This window comes from Oncorhynchus mykiss, chromosome 7 (genome assembly GCF_013265735.2).
Source record: "Oncorhynchus mykiss isolate Arlee chromosome 7, USDA_OmykA_1.1, whole genome shotgun sequence".
NCBI lineage: Eukaryota > Metazoa > Chordata > Actinopteri > Salmoniformes > Salmonidae > Oncorhynchus > Oncorhynchus mykiss.
The window spans coordinates 71,629,305-71,651,077 of record NC_048571.1 but is presented as its reverse complement, the minus strand read 5'-3'; the positions used below and the strand labels follow the sequence as shown (position 1 = coordinate 71,651,077).

Genomic DNA, 21,773 nt, shown 5'->3' with positions numbered 1-21,773 from the left:
ACTGAGGGAAGGAGGTTGTTGGCCAAGATTTCGCGATACATGGCCCCATCCATCCTCCCCTCAATAATGTGCAGTCGTCCTGTCCCCTTTGCAGAAAAGCATCCCCAAAGAATGATGTTTCCACCTCCATGCTTCACGGTTGGGATGATGTTCTTGGGGTTGTACTCATCCTTCTTCTTCCTCCAAACACGGCGAGTCTCATCAGACCACATGACCTTCTCCCATTCCTCCTCTGGATCATCCAGATGTTCATTTGCAAACTTCAGACCGGCCTGGACATGCGCTGGCTTGAGCAGGGGGACCTTGCGTGCGCTGCAGGATTTTAATCCATGACGGCCCAGTGTGTTACTAAGGGTTTTCTTTGAGACTGTAGTCCCAGCACCCTTCAGATCATTGACCAAGTCCTGCCGTGTAGTTCTGGGCTGATCCCTCACCTTCCTCATGATCATTAATGCCCCACAAGGTGAGATCTTGCATGGAGCCCCAGACCGAGGGTGATTGATTATTTTCTAATAATTGCGCCAACAGTTGTTGCCTTCTCACCAAGCTGCTTGCCTATTGTCCTGTAGCCCATCCCAGCCTTGTGTTCTCTGGTCTTGGCCATTGTGGAGAGGTTGGAGTCTGTTAGATTGAGTGTGTGAACAGGTGTCTTTTATACAGGTAACAAGTTCAAACAGGTGCAGTTAATACAGGTAATGAGTGGAGAACAGGAGGGATTCTTAAAGAAAAACTAACAGGTCTGTGAGAGCCGGAATTCTTACTGGTTGGTAGGTGATCAAATACTTATGTCATGCAATAAAATGCAAATGAATTACTTAAAAATCATACAATGTGATTTTCTGGATTTTTGTTTTAGATTCCGTCTCTCACAGTTGAAGTGTACCTATGATAAAAATGACAGACCTCTACATGCTTTGTAAGTAAGAAAACCTGCAAAATCGGCAGTGTATCAAATACTTGTTCTCCCCACTGTACATATGAGATGAGTAATGCTAGATACAGAAACATTATTAAAGTGGCTAGTGATCCATTTCTAAAAGTGGCCAGTGATTCCTAATCTATGTCTGTTGGTAGCCAAATCTGATGTGCTAGAGATGGCTGTTTAGAGATGGCTGTTTAGTATCTCGGTCCCAGCTTTGATGCACCTGTACTGACCTCGCCTTCTGGATGTTAGCAGGGTTAAAGGGCAGTGGTTAGGGTGGTTGATATCCTTGATGATCTTTTTGGCCTTCCTTTTTGGCATTGGATGCTGTAGGTGTCCAGGAGGTCGGGAAGTTTGCCCCCAGTAATGCGTTGGGCAAACCGCACCACCCTCTGGAGAGATTTGCGATTGTGGGTGGTGCAGTTGCCATACCAGGCGGTGATACAGTCCGACAGGATGCTCTCAATTGTGCATCTGTAAAAGTTTGTGAGGTGATAAGACAAATTTCTTTAGCCTCCTGAGGTTGAAGAGGCGCTTCACCACTGCAGTCCCATCGATGTGGATTGCGGGGTGTTCCCTCTGCTGTTTCCTGAAGTCCACCATCATCTCCTTAGTTTTGTTGACGTTGAGTGAGAGGTTATTTTCCTGGCACCACACTCCCAGAGCCCTCACATCCTCCACATCCTCCCCTCACATCCCCCACATCCAGTCTCATCGTTGTTGGTAATCAAGCTTACTACTATTGTGTTGTCTGCAAACTTAATGATTGAGTTAGAGGCGTGCTTGACCACGCAGTCATGCTTGAACAGGGAGTACAGGAGGGGGCTGAGCACGCACCCTTGTGGGGCCCCAGTGTTGAGTATTAGCGAAGAGGAGGTGTTGTTTCCTACCTTCACCGCGTGGGGGAATGATGTGATAGAATTTCACAATCCTTTTCCTCAAATTTGCTTTGTTAAATCCCCAGCTCCAATAAATGCAGCCTTGGGATATGTGGTTTCCAGTTTGCATAAAGTCCAGTGAAGTTCTTTGAGGGCCGGCGTGGTATCCGCTTGGGGGGATATAGACTGCTGTGGCTATAATTGATGAAAATTCTCTCGGGAGAACACGAGTACGGTCTGCATTTGATTGTGCGATATTCTAGGTCGGGTGAACAGAAGGACTTGAGTTCCAGTCTGTTATCACAGTTACACCATAAGTCGTTAATCATAAACATATACCTCCACCCTTCTGCTTCCCGGAGAGATGTTTGTTCCTGTCGGCGCGATGTACTGAGAACCCAACTGTCTTTACAGAGCCAGACAGTATATCTCGAGAGAGCCATGTTTCATGGAAGCAGAGTATGTTACAATCCCTGGTGTCTCTCTGAAAAGCAACTCTTGCCTTGAGTTCATCCATTTTATTATCCAGCGATTTGACATTATCGAGTAAAATACTCGGGAGCGGTGGGTGGTGTGCATGCTACAGGAGTTGCCACAGGTGTTGATGGTTTAAACACTCAGACTCAGATATCCAAACTTTGGTGACTAACAGTAATTTAAATGACCCACGTTTACACAATGTGGTCATTTTCTCCTGTTGCCATGCAGGTTTTGATATCAGAGGGGCTCGGGAGATACGCCAAGGATCCAAAGTTCGTGGCTGCCACCAAGCACGAGATAGCAGACGCGTGCGAGATGACCATTGACGAGATGGAGAGCGCGGCCAGCCACTTGCTGAATGGCGGTGTGGCGCCGGCGGTTAATGGGGTCAACGTGTACCCCGTCATGAGCGAGCGGGACTACGACCTCCAGGACGCCACGGCCAGTTACAGTGACGAGGAGCCGGAGGTGGAGCTTAGATTACCGTACGAGGAGGACCTGGCAGACGAGATGATCTGCATCACCACTTTATAGCATCGGCTGGAGAATAAACTACTAGAAACTAACTACTAGCTGTATGTACTCTACTTCATATAGACTACAGTACCATCAGTGGAAAACTAAATGAGAAATGCATCTATTGGCTTACGACCAAAAGAAGTGCCTTTTACATGGAAGAGAAAGGCACCTATGAGGAGAGAGAGACACACTTATTCTCTCACTCACCCTCTGCCAGCCAGGGAATTCACATCACTTCTGTCAATCACAGGACCAGAAGCCAATCCTGGTGCCAGGGAACCATGTTAGTCCCACCCTCCCAGACAGACACTACTGGCACTTAGGAGGCCATGAGCATCTGTCATAGGTCACCATCTGGAGGTGACACTCATAGGTTCATCAACGAGCCAATTGCAGACGAGGACATGGCGTGTCAGTGGAGGAGATGGACCTATTGGCAGAGGCGTAAGGTACCGTAGGCAGGTCGTTAAGGGTGATGACAATCAGATGTAAGATGTCATTCCCTCTGTCACTTTATTAAGATTTTGGCATATCATGCAAGTTTTCAATGCAAGCATAGAAAGGCATATCTCTCCCCACCTAACCCCCCTTAGATGTTTTAGTATAACTTTGATCCCGGAATCATTGACATAAATAATTAAAAGATGGCTGTAGATGGGTCACAACGAACAGATTCTTAGAGAATAACCAGTTTACGTATGCAGGAGTTATCAGTCACATTTATAGCATCATCCAACTGGAGATATACACTTCTGAGACGACTACAGCATGGAATAAATGCACTAGCAGGCAGGTTGTTTTTAATTTGACAATAGCCTGACGATGAATATTTCATAGTAGATATACTGTAAATGAATTGTATTATATAAACAAAAAGAAAAACTTTGTAAAGAGATGTTCTATATTTTGTAATTGTGTACCATTTCAAAAGAAGATCAGCAATACACACCCTAATGAATCCTATTATGCTACCAGGAAAGAAGATCGCTGGTGTTATTATTTTATTAGGTACAATATCCTGACATTTATTTGCCTTTTCTTTGTTGTTGCTCATATGCATCCTTGACATGTCTGTGAACAGCTTTTTAAAATCGTTTTGTTTTTCGTGTAACAACACAGCTGCACAAGATATGCAAATGTCTTTGTTTTTTTACTTGTTTTATGAGCATAAGAACACTGTATATGTGTTACTCAAACCACACCAACACCAGTACCACAAAGTAAAGTATCCCTTATTAAGAGCATCTTTGTAGGACTTGATATTAGCTAAGCCTCAAGGAGGCTATTCTACCTTTATAAAGATGTGATACTAAACTTCCGTGTTTGCATATGTTGTGCAGAGGAGGTGCACAGCACAGAAAGGTCAGATGCCTAGTGCATTGACAATGCTGCTTCATTTGCCCATTTTGAAATGAATTCTACAACTTTATTAGTTTCATCTGTCCCAACTGAAATGCCTTCTGCTGCTGAAAGAAAACAATATGATAGACGTGAGATGAACAGAAATCTCCCTGTCGTTCTCAATGCTTTTATTGGGATTTTTCCTCAATATACAACTTGTTGATCACGATTAATGTAAGTTAATTCCACTGATCCTTTCAAACTAAATCTTCCTAATCACTTGGCCTTTATGTTGTTGTGTGCGAGACTTGTGACAGACTGAGCCGGTGTGAGCCAGGACAGACGGGATGCACGGTGGTTGATTGGTGAGGCACGTATTCATCGGGGATGTTGACAGGGCAGATGAGCTCACGTGATGACGCTGCATCTAGCCTGGGTGCCAGTCTGGTTCTGCTCTCTCGCCAACTCCTTACGGAATTGTCAAGCAAAACATGACAATGGAGTAGGCAAAAGCACAAACAGATCTGGGACCAGGCTAGGTATCATCATCATGGTGTAGGTAGGTCCACGGTCTCCACCATTGTTGTCCTCTTCTGTTGTGTTGTTGTGTCATATTTGGCCTGAAGTGTTTTAGCTGGAGAGAGGCTAAGCAATACTAACCCCCTCACTCTCTCAGCCTCTCTGGCTTCTCTCTGCATACACTATACCTCGTGGTGGTCCAGCATCGTCTGGGGAAAACATATCAGCCTTCCTCTCAACCAACCAGTCTGTTTCCCACAGCCATCTTATCCGTCCAATGAGAAGGGAGTGTTTGTACTACGGCTAATTTTACAAGAAAACGCCACTTTTGTTGCTATCAACGCAAGTTGAAAATTGATGCACCACAAAATTACTTTACACTAGCAGACAAAAAATAAAGTACTAAGTTCACTTCTTTTTCAGGCGCTGCCCTGGATAGTTTGAATAAGCACAGATGATGGGTAGGTGATGAGACGTGTGGGATCTGTAATTCATGAGTGTTTGATTTGTAGTTCATGAGTTTGCATTGCGTTCTCAGTCAACCTGAATACTGTCTTGAAAATGTAGGTTTTCCACATTGTGTGCACATTGAAAGGGCTCTTTGAATTGTTTGAGTAAAAAAAATGTGTTCTGGTCTTTTTGTTGAGAATTATCTTGTGAAAGGACCAATGCGCATTCCAGGCACGTTATACTATTCGTAGCAATTACTGATAAACTGAAAATATGCATTATTTTGTAAACACTTTTAAAAAGGTTGTGTTAAACTAAAGATAAAACAAACATACTTTTACCTCATGTCAGGGATTCCTGAAAAAAAGAAAAGAGAAAATGATTTGGTTCATTCTATACCAATGGTATTTCAATATTAGCACATAGCTGTTTGTCTTTGCACAAGTAACTGTATAGTGCTATTGTTTCTCCTTTTTCTATACACATTTTTGTGAATTAAGGTGAGACAATTTTGTACTTTTTTGTGACTGTGTGTATGGTTTAGTGAAATCTATATTTGTCATTTACACCTCACCTTTCAATGCTGGGACAGAAAGAATCTGAAAAAAAGAAATAAAAAAATATACATTTTCAAGGTGCACTGTTACTCTGTTGGTGGGTTAAAAAAAGATCAATCCAATGGTAATATACCAGTTTACAGAGAAACCCTTGTTGATTTAAACATTTTGATTAGTTTTCATTCTATTATTATAATTATTATGATTACTATTACTACTATTACTGTTATTAAATATGTATTAAAATAGAAGATCATGTAAAATATGTACAAACATATGGAAAGACCCATGGTAATGTTCTCTACTTGAAAGTCCTTATATTTACTCTGTAATGTTTTTATTCAGTAAACATGATTTCTCTTAGTAGCAAATCTTTATTATGACCCTCTATGTTTCGTATCAATTCATTTTTTTTCCTTTTTTTTTTTTGTTGCCTTGAATTCATTTTAATCAATAATGATATTTTATTTTCTAATGATTATTACTGAATAAACTTACACTGAAATTATACACTGTATGTTCATTATTTGTGCTTTGTTAATAGATAAGCCATGCATTATGTATTGAACAGCATGTTCATAGTGTTTTATATTTACCATAAAGTAAGGATAGATTCCACAGTTAATATACATTCTGTAACATACTGTAGGTATCATACTCTGTGATCAGCCAGTCTCTCATCCCATTCTGGATGTAGTATTAAAACCATACTCTAAAGTTTTTTTGGGTTATGACAAGGTAAGAAAGTCATACAAATCTCCTTATTAAGGTATTAATAAGTCATATTCTTACAAACTAAGAGGAATATTTAATGAATGTATTAAAAAAGGCATAGAATATGAGTGACACTTTATTGGTGCTGCTGGTGCCATCAGTGGATTTATCTAAATGCCTGTATGGATCAACTGGGGGAGACTTTGTTGTTGATGGTTGCCACAGTGGTCTGCATCTCTGACCCCTCCTCAGATGGCCATGGGTCCCTCCCACACAGCAGGAAGGGCACTGCATATCTCCGGAACTGGACAAGACACAACACCATTATCATACACTGTTACTGTGTCCGACATTTTGTTGTATATCAAATGGCTTCAATGTTTAAAATAACTGTTCATGGTAAACAGCGGCTGTTCAATCGCAAAACTGTATGAAATTAAATTGCAGTGAAACAATGTTCTACCACAGGACCTGAGCTAATGGTGACTGAAATTACTTTCACATTTTTCTCCACTAGATGGAGTCTTTAGACTGCTAACGAGTGTCTGGTTTGTGGCAAGGCGCATTGCAGTGATCATTCTACAGATTAGTGTCTAACTTAATCTCCTATCACATTTATAGGCTTATTATCATCCTTGACATTTTTTGCTTCCTATATCTGCATAGCTAACAACAACGAAACTGCCATGGTGTGAATCATACGTGGCACGTTTCAGTTGGTTTGAGCTTGTTCTTGATACCATGTCTTGTTTTGAGGTGTTTTGACTGATGTCACATCTTTGCTAATATGGAAAAATGTGTGTTGGTTTTGTTGCTAAACAACCAACCCATCTATACACACGTGTAGATGAATAGAAGATGTACTGTATGTACAGTAGCAGTCAAAAGTTTAAACATACCTACTCATTCAAGTGTTTTTCTATATTTGTACTATTTTATACATTTTAGAGTAATAGTGAAGACATCAAAACTATGAAGTAACACTTATGGAATCATGTAGTAACCAGTGTTAAACAAATCAAAATATATTTTAGATTTGAGATTCTTTAAAGTAGCCACCCTTTGCCTTGATGACTGCTTTGCACACTCTTGGCATTCTGTCAACCAGCTTCATGAGGTAGTCACCTGGAATGCATTTCAATTAACAGGTGTGCCTTGTTAAAAATTGCAGGCCAAATAAATGCTTCACAGACACATCTCAACATCAACTGTTCAGAGAAGACTGCATGAATTAGGCCTTCATGGTCAAATTGCTGCAAAGTAACCACCACTATAGGACACCAATAAATAGAAGAGACTTGCTTGGGCCAAGAAACTTGAGCAATGGACATTAGACCGGTTGAAATCTGTCTTTGGTCTGATGAGTCCAAATTTGAGGTTTTTGGTTCCAACCGCCGTGTCTTTGTGAGACGCAGAGTAGATGATCTCAGATGATCTCCGCATGTGTGGTTCCCACCATGAAGCATGGAGGAGGGGGTGTGATGGTGTGGGGGTGCTTTGCTGGTGACACTGTCTGTGATGTATTTAGAATTCAAGGCACACTTAACCAGCATGGATACCACAGCATTCTGCAGTGATATTCCATCCCATCTTGTTTGCACTTAGTGGGACTATCATTTGTTTTCAACAGGACAATGACCCAACACACCTCCAGGCTGTGTAAGGGCTATTTGACCAAGAAGGAGAGTGATGGGGTTATGCATCAGATGACTTGGCCACAATCACCTGACCTCAACCCAATTGAGATGGTTTGGGATGAGTTGAACTGCAGCGTGAAGAAAAAGAAAGCATTCCAGGTGAAGCTGGTTGAGAGAATGCCAAAAGTGTGCAAAGCTGTCATCAAGGCAAAGGGTGACTACTTTGAAGAATATAAAATCCCAAATATATTTTGATTTGTTAAACATTTTTTAGTTACTACATGATTCCATATGGGTTCCGGGATTCTTCGGATGGCATTGAAGAGTACACCACATCAGTCACTGGCTGGCTTTATCATTAAGTGCATCTATGACTTTGTCCCCACATTGACTGTACGTACATACCCCAACCAGAAGCCATGGATTACAGGCAACATCCGCACTGAGCTAGAGGGTTGAGCTGCCGCTTTCAAGGAGCGGGACTTTAACCCGGAAGCTTATAAGAAATCCCACTATGCCCTCCAATGACCCATCAAACAGGCAAAGCATCAATACAGAGCTAAGATTAAATCGTACTACACCGGCTCCGATGCTCATCGGATGTGGCAGGGCTTGCAAGCCATTACAGACTACAAAGGAAAGCACAGCCATGAGCTGCCCAATGACACGAGCCTACCAGACGAGCTAAATGACTTCTATGCTCCAAACGAGCCAAGTAATACTGAAACATGCATGAGAGCATCAGCTGTTCTGGACGACTGTGTGATCACGCTCTCCGTACCCGATGTGAGTAAGGCCTTTAAACAGGTCAACATTCACAAGGCCGCAGGTCCAGACGGATTACCAGGACGTGTACCGCGAGCATGTGCTGACCAACTGGCAAGTGTCTTCACTGACATTTTCAACCTCGCCCTGTTTGAGTCTGTAATACCAACATGTTTCAAGCAGACCACCATAGTCCCTGTGCCCAACAACACTAAGGTAACCTGCCTAAATGACTACCAACCTGTAGCACTCACATCTGTAGCCATGAAGTGCTTTGAAAGGCTGATCATGACTCACATCAACACCATTATCCCAGAAATTCTAGACCCACTCCAATTTGCATAATGCCCAACAGATCCACATATGATTAAATCTCTATTGCACTCCACACTGCCATTTCCCACCTGGAGAAAAGGAACACCTATGTGAGAATGCTATTCATTGACAACAGACCAGCGTTCAACACCATAGTGCCCTCAAAGCTCATCACTAAGCTAAGGACCCTGGGACTTAACACCTCCCTCTGCAACTGGCTCCTGAACTTCCTGACAGGCCGCCCCCAGGTGGTAAGGGTATGTAACAATACAACTCCCACACTGATCACGGGGGCCCCTCAGGGGTGTGTGCTCAGTCCCCTCCTGTACTCCCTGTTCACTCATGACTGCTTGGCCAGGCACGACTCCAACACCATCATTAAGTTTGCTGATGACACAACAGTGGTAGGCCAGATCACGGACAACGATGAGACAGCCTATAGGGAGGAGGTCATAGACCTGGCCGTGTGGTGCCAGGACAACAACCTCTCCTTCAACTTGATCAAGACAAAGGAGATGATTGTGGACTACAGGAAAAGGAGGACAGAGCAAACCCCCATTCTCATCGATGGGGCTGTAGTGGAGCAGGTTGAAAGCTTCAAGTTCCTTGGTGTCCACATCACCAACAAACTAACATGGTCCAAGCACACCAAGACAGTTGTGAAGAGGGCACGACAAAACCTATTCCCCCTCAGGAGACTGAAAAGATTTGGCATGGGTCCTCAGATCCTCAAAAAGTTATACAGCTGCACCATCAAGAGCATAATTGCATCACTGCCTGGTATGGCAACTGCTCGGCCCATGACCGTAAGGCACTACAGATTGTTTTGCGTATGGCCCAGTACATCACTGGGGCTAAGCTTCCTGTGATCCAGGACCTCTACACCAGGCTGTGTCAGAGGAAGGCTCTAAAAATGATCAAAGACTCCAGCCACCCTAGTCATAGACTGTTCTCTCGGCTACCTCACAGCAAGTGGTACCGGAGCGCCAAGTCTAGGTCCAAGAGGCTTCTCAACAGCTTCTAACCCCAAGCCATAAGACTCCTGAACAGCTAATCAAATGTCTAGACTATTTGCATTTCCCCCCATCTCTTTTAGGCTGCTGCTATTCTCTGTTTATTATCTATGCATAGTCGCTTTAACTCTACCTACAGGTACAGTATATATTACCTCGACTAACCGGTGCCCCCGCACATTGACTCTATACCGGTAACCCCTGTATATAGCCTCTCTATTTTTATTTTACTGCTGCTCTTAATTATTTGTTACTTTCATTTCTAATTTTTTACTTATCTATTTTTTACTTAATAAATCCTCTACGGGATCGGTGTCCCCCCCGCGGGACGGTTGAGCTAACGTAGGCTAATGTGATTAGCAGGAGGTTGTAAGTGACTAAACAAATTCCCAGGACATAGACATATCTGATATGGGCATAAAGCTTAAATTATTTTTAATATAACTGCACTGTCCAATTTACATGAACTATTACAGTGAAGTAATACCATGCTATTGTTTGAGGTGAGTGCAAAATTATGAACTTGAAAATGTATTACCAAACCAATTAGGCACCTTTGGGCAGTCTTGATACAACATTTTGAACATATATGCAATGGTTCATTGGATCAGTCTAAAACCTTGCACATACACTGCTGCCATCTAAAATCCAAAATCCAAAGATGATGCGCATATTATTTTCTTGGTATCATTTTTTACCAGATCTAATGTGTTATATTCTCCTACATTAATTTTATTTCCACAAACTTCAAAGTGTTTCCTTTCAAATCGTATCAAGAATATGCATATCCTTGCTTCAGGTCTTGAGCTACAGGCAGTTAGATTTGGGCTGAAATTTTAAAAAGATCCTTAAGAGGTCTTTTAACACGTATTTTTCTTAAAACTGCATTGTCGGTTAAGGGCTTGTAAGTAAGCATTTCACTGTGAGGTTTACAGTTGTTGTATTCGGAGCATGTGACAAATCAAATTTTATTTTATTTTGGTATTATTTTGGTATTTCACTATTAATCTACAATGTATAAAATAGTCAAAATAAAGAAAAACCCTTGAATGAGTAGGTGTCCAAACTTTTGACTTGTACTGTATGTGTACCTGTTTGTTCATTTAGAGGTTGATTTATAAGTATTCCTGTTTGTTCATTTAGAGGTAGATTTATATGTGTACATGTTTGTTCATATAGAAGTAGATTTATACAATATGTGTACCTGTTTTTTCATGTAGAGGTAGATGTATACAGTATGTGTACCTGTTTGTTCATGTAGAGGTAGATGTATACAATATGTGTACCTGTTTGTTCATGTAGAGGTAGATGTATACAGTATGTGTACCTGTTTGTTCATGTAGAGGTAGATGTATACAATATGTGTACCTGTTTGTTCATGTAGAGGTAGATTTATACAGTATGTGTACCTGTTTGTTCATGTAGAGGTAGATTTATACAATATGTGTACCTGTTTGTTCATGTAGAGGTAGATGTATACAGTATGTGTACCTGTTTGTTCATGTAGAGGTAGATGTATACAATATGTGTACCTGTTTGTTCATGTAGAGGTAGATTTATACAGTATGTGTACCTGTTTGTTCATGTAGAGGTAGATGTATACAGTATGTGTACCTGTTTGTTTATGTAGAGGTAGATTTATACAGTATGTGTACCTGTTTGTTCATGTAGAGGTAGATTTATAAGTATACCTGTTTGTTCATGTAGAGGTAGATGAGAGGGTTGTACACGGTGCTGCTCTTGGCCAGGTAGACTGGCACAGTACCCAGCAGAGGGCTGATGGGGGCATCAGGGTGGGAGACCACCACGAGGGCCAGGGTAGCATAGGGCAGCCAGCTGACCAGGAAAGTAACCACCATCAGAACCACCATGCGGGCCACCTTAGCCTCCGCCTTGGCTGCTGCACCCCCTTCTATATAGCCCATTGCAGAGACCTGCAACAACAACAACATCACAGCCAGGTTGTGGAATATGGATAGTACATTATGTAAAGCTTGCCGAATGCATGGCACAGACAGTATGTGGTCATACAGAGAGTATGTCTTGGGCTAGGAGTTTTTCCTGACCATATAACCTGACCAAGAACAACTCCAGCCTACAGGCTGAATTTTTCCGTTTCAGGTCTTGAGATCAGGAAAAACTCCTGATTGTCCCTAATTATGACGCACACTACCAAACTGGCACAGACACTGTCTGAGCAGACACACCTTTAGGGCCGTGCATGTAAACTACACATTGAGTGGACCTACCTGTCTTAAGGTGTAAATTAGTTTAGAGTAAGAGGCCACGATGATGAGGAAGGGCACGGCGAAACACAGCAGGAAGTAGCACAGGATATATGACACATTATTGGGGTCCCGGTTGTGCCAGTCCGGGGCGCACGAAGTCCCCACGCCCTCCAGCTCGTACCTGTAAGGGAAGTGAAGTTTAGTCATGGTTTACTATTATAATCTGCGTGCTCTCATTACATGATACCTCATTGGTACATAGCAGTGTGGCGGATTAATCTGATGTCATTACAGTACCTTCCCCAGCCGAATAGGGGCGGGGTGTTCCAGATGAGAGACCAAACCCATGACAAGGCCACACCCCCAACCGCATGCTTGGTCTGGAACGAGATTGGTCCAAGCGGCTTGCTCACCACAAACATCCTCTCAATGGCAATCAGAGCTACCGTGCACAGTGACGTGATACCTGCAGTACACCCCAGTCAGACAGTACAGTACAGCAGTACAACAGTGCTCCTCAGGGCCTCATCGTAAAGTTATTTTGCAAATTATATTGTTGTTGTAATTAAAGGTACAGTAATTACAGATAGTGTTGCCTGAAGATTGCAACGGCTGATTAGTATGACAGAATCATTACGAGAACTCATTTTAATTGATTCAGAATTTGTTTATTTACGAGTTTGATTCAAAATAATGATTCAGCTAGATGGCCATAAGAAAATGATTCAATTGAAACAAAATCAACATGGTTCCATATTATAAAATATGTTTTAAAAAAGTTAACAATACAATCGTACTTTTTGAAGCAAATATAGACTTTTAATACAGTACATGTATTTTCAAATGTACACTTTTACAGTAAGGCCATATTTGTAGAGAAGGAATGAATGTCATCACTGTCTATGTGTATGTGAAAACTTACAAAGTATATCCCAGAGACGGTTCTGGGAGCCACTCACCAAACAGAGCCACAGAGAATCCCTCTATGATACAGCCGGTCCGTCCCAGGGAGAAGTACCCCAGAGCGTTGTTGACCACAGACAGAACCCCACCAGTCAGCGCTGTCCCCAGGTCAGCTACGGCCATGTTGACCAGGGCGTAGTTCAGAGGTTGCCTCAGCTGCTTGTTCATCAGCGACACCACGATCACCGTGGAGTTCAACACAATGGCCGGTACGGTGAACATAGCCATGACGATGGAGAGGGTGATGAAGCCGGCTCGGGGCAGGAGCTCCTTGCTCTCGGAGGACGGTCCCAGGTAGGACGAAGCGTTGGGGAGAGAGGCTGGCAGCTGCATCATGGATATAGAATGACAACAAGCACACACCACACAGGCTCTCACTCTCTTGGAGGTGGTAAGAACCTCCACACCACACTCCAACACAAGGTCTCTCACACTCCCTTAAGTCTCTCAGAGCCCACACCACTCTGATGGCAGCGAAAGGGTGCACAGACTGAGACACAGAGAGTGGAATATCTGAGATTAGGTGTTCTAAGTCGTGTGATGTAAAGTCCCACAAATCCAGACTTAACAAAGAGTAATTCCCTCAGGTGGTGATCCTTGATCACAATTTACACCTGATTGTAGAGGCGCAAGAACAAGTTGTCTCTCACCAATTGCAAGTGCCCTCACAGGAATATGTGTGTTAAATTACTCCAGTCAAGGTGATAGGAATTTTAAACTTCCCAGGATCCCTCTTCATTCCTTGACATCCCTGGCGGAAATGAGTGTCACTCCAGAGAGGGGCTTTCTGGGAAATGTCTGACTACCTAAGCTTTTTTGCTGTCACACACATGGACATACACAAACTCTCTCTCACACACACACTAACACATGCACACACAAACTCGTTCTCCCACACACACATGGACACACACAGGGTCAGTGAAAGTTGAAAGTGTCAGCCTCTGACTAATAGGTGTGTGAGAGAGGGGCACTCCAGGTCACTATCCTTTCCTGATTGATCTGACCTGTCCAGCCTTCCTTATTTTAACTTACCATGGACTTACAACAAAGCTGTGTGTGTGTGTGTGTGTGTGTGTGTGTGTGTGTGTGTGTGTGTGTGTGTGTGTGTGTGTGTGTGTGTGTGTGTGTGTGTGTGTGTGTGTGTGTGTGTGTGTGTGTGTGTGTGTGTGTGTGTGTGTGTGTGTGTGTGTGTGTGTGTGTATGTGTGTGTGTGTGTGTGTGTGTGTGTGTGTGTGTGTGTGTGTGTGTGTGTGTCAAGTATCATTAAATACAATTACTATTCAGTGTATTTACTTACTGTAATAATTTTCATAAGGTAATGCTATTTTTTTCAATTACTGTTTTGATTCTATTGTTTTATGATAATCTTGGATGCTCATTTGAATACAGATGAAGATAATGTTCTTTCCCATTTCAGCCTCCTCCCATCTATTATGTGTTGTTGTGGCTCAGTTTTGCTTTTCCGGGTTATTTCTTAACTACAGTAATACCGCCACGTAATGGATTAAATAAACCATTATAAAAATAAACACTGTGTTGTGCTGGTCCTGGCTGGTACACTGTGTTAGCAGCTGCTATATTTAGTCTCTGGCCTCCTCTTGTCCTCCCAAGTTTTTATCAAGTCGGAGGAATCCCCACAGAGATCCTATGAATTACAGTTACTGTATATATGTAATTCTATGGGAATCCCCCTCCTTTCTCCGGACTACTGTATTACAGTCGTGGCCAAAGGTTTTGAGAATGACACAAATATTAATTTCCACAGTTTGCTGCTTCAGTGTCTTTAGATATTTTTGTCAGATGTTACTATGGGATACTGAAGTATAATTACAAGCATTTCATAAGTGTCAAAGGCTTTTATTGACAATTACATGAAGTTGATGCAAAGAGTCAATATTTGCAGTGTTGACCCTTCTTTTTCAAGACCTCTGCAATCTGCCCTGGCATGCTGTCAATTAACTTCTGGACCACATCTTGACTGATGGCAGCCCATTCTTGCATAATCAATGCTTGGAGTTTGTCAGAATTTGTGGGTTTTTGTTTGTCCACCCGCCTCTTGAAGATACACCACAAGTTCTCAATGGGATTAAGGTCTCGGGAGTTTCCTGGCCATGGACCCAAAATATTGATGTTTTGTTCCCCAAGCCACTTAATTATCACTTTTGCCTTATGGAAAGGTGCTCCATCGTGCTGGATAAGGCATTGTTCGTCACCAAACTGTTCCTGGATGGTTGGGTGAAGTTGCTCTCGGAGGATGTGTTTGTACCATTCTATATTCATGGCTGTGTTCTTAGGCAAAATTGTGAGTGAGCCCACTCCCTTGGCTGAGAAGCAACCCCACACACGAATGGTCTCAGGATGCTTTACTGTTGGCATGACACAAGTTTGATGGTAGCGCTCACCTTGTCTTCTCCGGACAAGCTTTTTTCCCGATGCCCCAAACAATCGGAAAGGGGATTCATCAGAGAAAATGACTTTACCCCAGTCCTCAGCAGTCCAATCCCTGTACCTTTTGCAGAATATCAGTCTTTCCCTGATGTTTTTCCTGGAGAGAAGTGGCTTCTTTGCTGCCCTTCTTGACACCAGGCCAGCCTCCAAAAGTCTTCTCCTCACTGTGCATGCAAATGCACTCACACCTGCCTGCTGCCATTCCTGAGCAAGCTCTGTACTGGTGGTGCCCCGAAACCGCAGCTGAACAAACTTTAGGAGACGGTCCTGGTGCTTGCTGGACTTTCTTGGGCGCCCTAAAGCCTTCTTCACAACAATTGAACCACTCTCCTTGAAGTCCTTGAAGTTCGCTCTCCTGTGAAGCCCTTTTTGTGCAAAGCAATGATGACGGCACATGTTTCCTTGCAGGTAACCATGGTTGACAGAGGAAGAACAATGATTCCACACTAAGTTTACTGTGCCTTCAAACAGCTTGGAAAATTACAGAAAATAATGTCATGGCTTTAGAAGCTTCTGTTAGGCTAATTGACCACATTTGAATCAATATGAGGTGTACCTGTGGATGTATTTCAAGGCCTACCTTCAAACTCAGGGCCTCTTTGCTTGACATCATAGGAAAATCAAAAGAAATCAGCCAAGACCTCAGAAGAAAAAATTGTAGACCTCCACAAGTCTGGTTCATCCTTGGGAGCAATTTCCAAACGCCTGAAGGTATCACGTTCATCTGTACAAACAATAGTACGCAAGTATAAACACCATGGGACCACGCAGCCTTCATACCGCTCAGGAAGGAGACGCGTTCTGTCTCCTAGAGATGAACGTACTTTGGTGCAAAAAGTGCAAATCAATCCCAGAACAACAGCAAAGGACATTGTGAAGATGCTGGAGGAAACAGGTACAAAATTATCTATATCCACAGTAAAACGAGTCCTATATCGAAATAACCTGAAAGGCCGCTCAGCAAGGAAGAAGCCACTGCTCCAAAACTGCCATAAAAAGGACAGACTACAGTTTGCAACTGCACATGGGGACAAAGATTGTACTTTTTGGATAAATGTTTTCTGGTCTGATGAGATAAAAATAGAACTGTTTGACCATAATGACCATCGTTATGTTTGGAGGAAAAAGGGGGAAGCTTGCAAGCCGAAGAACACCATCCCAACCGTGATGCATGGGGGTGGCAGCATCATGTTGTGGGGGTGCTTTGCTGCAGGAGGGACTGGTGCACTTCACAAAATAGATGGCATCATGAGGTAGGAAAATTATATGGATATATTGAAGCAACATCTCAAGACATCAGTAAGTTAAAGCTTGGACAATGACCCCAGCCATACTTCCAAAGTTGTGGCAAAATGGCTTAAGGACAACAAAGTCAAGGTATTGGAGTGGTAATCACAAAGCCCTGACCTCAATCCTATCAACATTTTGTGGGCAGAACTGAAAAAGTGTGTGCGAGCAAGGAGGCCTACAAACCTGACTCAGTTAGACCATCTCTGTCAGGAGGAATGGGCCAGAATTCACCCAACTTATTGTTGGAAGCTTGTGGAAGGCTGCCGGAAACATTTGACCCAAGTTAAACTATTTAAAGGCAATGCTACCAAATACTAATTGAGTGTATGTAAACTTCTGTCCCACTGGGAATGTGATGAAAGAAATGAAAGCTGAAATAAATTATTCTCTCTACTATTATTCTGATATTTCACATTCTTAAAATTGTCACGACTTCCGCCGAAGTCGGTCCCTCTCCTGGTTCGGGCGACGTTCGGCGGTCAACGTCACCGGCCTTCTAGCCATCGCCGATCCACCTTTCATTTTCTATTGGTTTTGTCTTGTCTTCCCTCACACCTGGTTTCAATTCAATCAATTACATGTTGTGTATTTAACCCTCTGTTTCCCCCATGTCCTTGTCGGTGATTGTTTATTGTAAGTGCTTGTGCACGTCTGTCCTGGTATGCGTTGGGTTATGTACCCATTTATTGATTGTTCTGTTTTCCGGTGGGTTTTTATTATTAAACTGCGCCGTTGGAAACACAGTTTTTAATCTCCTGCGTCTGACTTCTCTTCCGCCAGTACGCACCCCTTACAAAAATAAAGTGGTGTTCCTAACTGACCTAAGACAGGGAATTTTTTACTAGGATTAAATGTCAGGAATTGTGAAAAACTGAGTTTAAATGTATTTGGCTAAGGTGTATGTAAACTTCCGACTTCAACTGTAGGTCTTCTAAAACTTTTGACCGGTAGTGTATAGTCTATAATACTGTACATATAGAATCACTTTGATAATTAAGTCAGGGGTAATCCTGTTTCTTTAAACCGTAGAGAATATAGGTTGAAAGGGTACATGACACTAGTCGGGATGATGGAATTTGCACTCAAATGATTGGCCCTGGCTCATGTCACACTTTACATATTTGTCCCAAACCAATGTTAATCATCTAACAATGGGAATTGTTCTAACAATTACAGTAGCTTTAGCATACAGTTATTCAGATGTTGACCTGAAATACAGGAGTTATTCCATAATAAAATCAGAAGGAGCCAATCACATAAGACTATTCACAATTGGACACAACTGACTGTGGGGCAGTTTGCACAGTGATACAAAATTCCTACTAGAGAGCCAGAGATAATGTGACAGGTCAGAGGGTGACTGACAGGTGGCTAGACTGGAGTTAAGCTCCCTAGAGTTAACAGGCCAGACAGCACAGTAAGTTGTCAGTCCAGTGCATAACCTTCTAAGAGGTTTACCTTTCATTAAATCAAGACAGAGATTACGAGTGTTTGGGGGTCCTGAACTAAAATCGAGCCATGAGGATTAAAAACCGCTTTCAACGCAGTACTTTCTAAACCTGTTTAATCTCGACCAATCATTCTAAATCTGAGTGGGTGAAGAAATATTGTTTGTGAAATGTAGTTGGCATGATGAGTTGATTGTTACTTGACACACACTGTGAATTCAGTAGGCTGGTATAAGTTTAGTACATTTATTTCGATGTTGGGTGAATAAACTTCCCCGCTTCGTAAAGACAGGCGCGAAAATCAGCACCGTGGACAGTGCCTCGTGCAACTACAGTGAAATCAGAACCATTCTTTATTTCTACATGGGTTTACTCGCATTTCTTGAATTATAAAATGGGGGGAATTAATCAAGAGAACTTCAATACTCTGTTCTTATCTAAGTTTAACGGGCTTCTTCTACCCTGTCTGTTGCCAATAGTGGAGATCATTGGAATCAAATCCCTCTCACTGCAATAGACCTATCTCATATCAAATCAAATTGTATTTGTCACATGCGCTGAATACAACAGGTGTAGTAGACCTTACAGTGAAATCCTTACTTACAAGCACTTATCTGGCGCCGGTCTTGAGTGAAACTCAGATAAAGTGTAGCTGATTCGGAATGCGATGCTAAACTTTTATTTGGAGGCAGTTAATTTAAAGCAGTGACCCTCCTCGCACTAGATGTGATTGGGACCTGGGCAGACAAAAGGCTGTGATATTGTCCATGATCATGCGCCTTATTGGCGCGTTCCCAGCCTGGCAGAGGCTCCATGGACCTTTGATGTACGATGTAATTATCCAGTTATCCAGCTAATAATGGCCTCGCGCCGAAACGCGGATTGCATGGTGGGGAAATCCATCAGCCCATACACCGCCTTGACATTATTATCACACGCTAATCAGCGTTTCGAAAGAGGACCTCTGGAGGACTTCTGAAAGGAGAAGGGTCTGTTTATAACAAAAAGTGGCCAATGACATACAGTGGCTTGCGAAAGTTTTCACTCCCTTTGGCATTTTTCCTATTTTGTTGCCTTACAATGTGGAAGTCAAATTTATTTTTGATTGGTTTGTATAATTTGATTTACACAACATGCCTACCACTTTGAAGTTGCAAAATATTTTTGGGGTGAAACAAACAAGAAATAAGACAATAAAACAGAAAACTTGAGTGTGCATAACTATCCCCCCCCCCCCCCCCCCCCCCCCCCAAAAAAAAAAGTAAATACTTTGTAGAGCCACCTTCTGCAGCAATTACAGCTGCAAGTCTCTCAGGGTGTCTCTATAAGCATGGCACATCTAGCCACTGGAATTTTTGTCCATTCTCCAAGGCAAACTGCTCCAGCTCCTTCAAGTTGGATGGGTTCCGCTGATGTACAGCAATCTTTAAGGCATACCAAAGTTTCTCAATTGGATTGAGGTCTGGGCTTTGACTAGGCCAGTCCAAGACATTTAAATGTTTCCCCTTAAACCACTCAAGTGTTGCTTTAGCAGTATGCTTAGGGTCATTGTCCTGCTGGAAGGTGAACCTCTGTCCCAGTCTCAAATCTCTGGAAGACTGAAACAGGTTTCCCTCAAGAATTTCCCTGTATTTAGCGCCACCCATCATTCCTTCAATTCTAACCAGTTTCCCAGTCCCTGCTGATGAAAAATGATGGTGGATGGTGTTCTCGGGGTGATGAGAGGTGCTGGGTTTGCGCCAGACATAGCTTTTTCCTTGATGGACAAAAAACTACATTTTTAGTCTCATCTGACCAGAATACCTTCTTCTTCAACCCTGATCTGTACTTCTCCACAACTTTGTCCCTGACCTGTTTGGAGAGCTCATTGGTCTTCATAGTGCTGCTTGCTTGGTGGTGCCCCTTGCTTAGTGGTGTTGGAGGCTCTGGGGCCTTTCAGAACAGGTGTATATATACTGAGATCATGTGACAGATCATGTGACACTTAGATTGCACACAGGTGGACTTTATTTAACTAATTATGTGACTTCTGAAGGTAAATTGGTTGCACGAGATCTTGTTTAGGGGCTTCATAGCAAAAGGGGTGAATACATATGTACTCACCACTTTTCCGTTTTTAATTTTTTTATCATTTTTTTAAACAAGTTATATTTTTCATTTCACTTCACCAATTTGGACAATTTTGTGTATGTCCCATATATGAAATCCAAATAAAAATCTATTTAAATTCCAGGTTGTAATGCAACAAAATAGGAAAAACGCCAAGGGGGGTGAATACTTTTGCAAGGCACTGTAACTGTCACACCAAAGAGCGCAAACTGAGTTTTTAAAACATTGTGGCGATGGGGGGTAGGGCATCCTCACAGAGGAGAGTTTGGGTACTGACCAGCTCAAGAATAGGCTATAATATATTCTTCCATATTTTCGGCTTGCCTACTCCCAACATGAACTCTAACATGCATTTAGTCTTAATGACTCAAATTATTTGTAACGGCAATTCATGTATGCACTGCAGTAGCCTAGTTCATGGCATTGTGACTATAGCCTACCCATCAAATAAAACATGCACTTAAATGCCGAGTCTCTTTGGTAATCTGTAAGTATTCAAAAGGTATGAAAATGTAATGTAGTCTAATATATTTAAAAAATACAATTTAAAATGTAGAGCCTGTGCACTTGGCCTAACCTCTGTCGGTTCCGCTGTGGATCCGTTGTGTAGATGGCAACACACTTGGGATGCTGAAGTACAGTCAAGTTAAGTGCTGGAATTTAAACTGTCTTAAAGAGAGGACTACATTAAGGCTAGCTTATACCACATGTCCAGCATGTGCACATGCGTTTTGCCATACAGTGCCTTGCGAAAGTATTCGGCCCCCTTGAACTTTGCGACCTTTTGCCACATTTCAGGCTTCAAACATAAAGATATAAAACTGTATTTTTTTGTGAAGAATCAACAACAAGTGGGACACAATCATGAAGTGGAACGACATTTATTGGATATTTCAAACTTTTTTAGCAAATCAAAAACTGAAAAATTGGGCGTGCAAAATTATTCAGCCCCTTTACTTTCAGTGCAGCAAACTCTCTCCAGAAGTTCAGTGAGGATCTCTGAATGATCCAATGTTGACCTAAATTACTAATGATAAATACAATTCACCTGTGTGTAATCAAGTCTCCGTATAAATGCACCTGCACTGTGATAGTCTCAGAGGTCCGTTAAAAGCGTAGAGAGCATCATGAAGAACAAGGAACACACCAGGCAGGTCCGAGATACTGTTGTGAA

At 42.4% G+C, this 21,773-nt stretch overlaps 2 protein-coding genes across 2 annotated transcripts in view; one reads left to right on the top strand and one right to left on the bottom strand.

The window, feature by feature from the left end:
• LOC100135991 (calcium channel, voltage-dependent, L type, alpha 1D subunit, a) overlaps positions 1–3,675 on the top strand; it is a gene marked incomplete at its 5' end in the record, with an annotated part of 126,943 nt that extends 123,268 nt beyond the window's left edge. The window contains 1 exon segment of the mRNA NM_001124328.1: positions 2,509–3,675. Within this exon segment, the coding sequence (NP_001117800.1) occupies positions 2,509–2,814 (306 nt within the window).
• Positions 3,676–6,073: 2,398 nt separating this feature from the next.
• Positions 6,074–13,737, bottom strand: LOC110527145 (parapinopsin). Its single transcript, XM_021608288.2, has 5 exons — positions 13,298–13,737; positions 12,636–12,804; positions 12,360–12,519; positions 11,802–12,044; positions 6,074–6,684 (listed from the first exon to the last, which is right to left on the bottom strand). The coding sequence occupies exons 1-5, from the start codon at positions 13,635–13,637 to the stop codon at positions 6,568–6,570; spliced, it is 1,029 nt and encodes a 342-aa protein (XP_021463963.2). The 5' UTR covers positions 13,638–13,737; the 3' UTR covers positions 6,074–6,567.
• Between the last annotated feature and the right edge of the window lie 8,036 nt (positions 13,738–21,773).

Excerpts from the sequence above, each read along its gene's own strand:
- LOC110527145 (XM_021608288.2), bottom strand. The coding sequence starts at position 13,637 with ATGATGCAGCTGCCAGCCTCTCTCCCCAACGCTTCGTCCTACCTGGGA. Across the intron at positions 12,520-12,635 it reads CCCCTATTCGGCTGGGGAAG|GTACGAGCTGGAGGGCGTGG; the intron begins GTACTGTAATGA and ends CTTCCCTTACAG. Across the intron at positions 12,045-12,359 it reads TAATTTACACCTTAAGACAG|GTCTCTGCAATGGGCTATAT; the intron begins GTAGGTCCACTC and ends TTGTTGTTGCAG.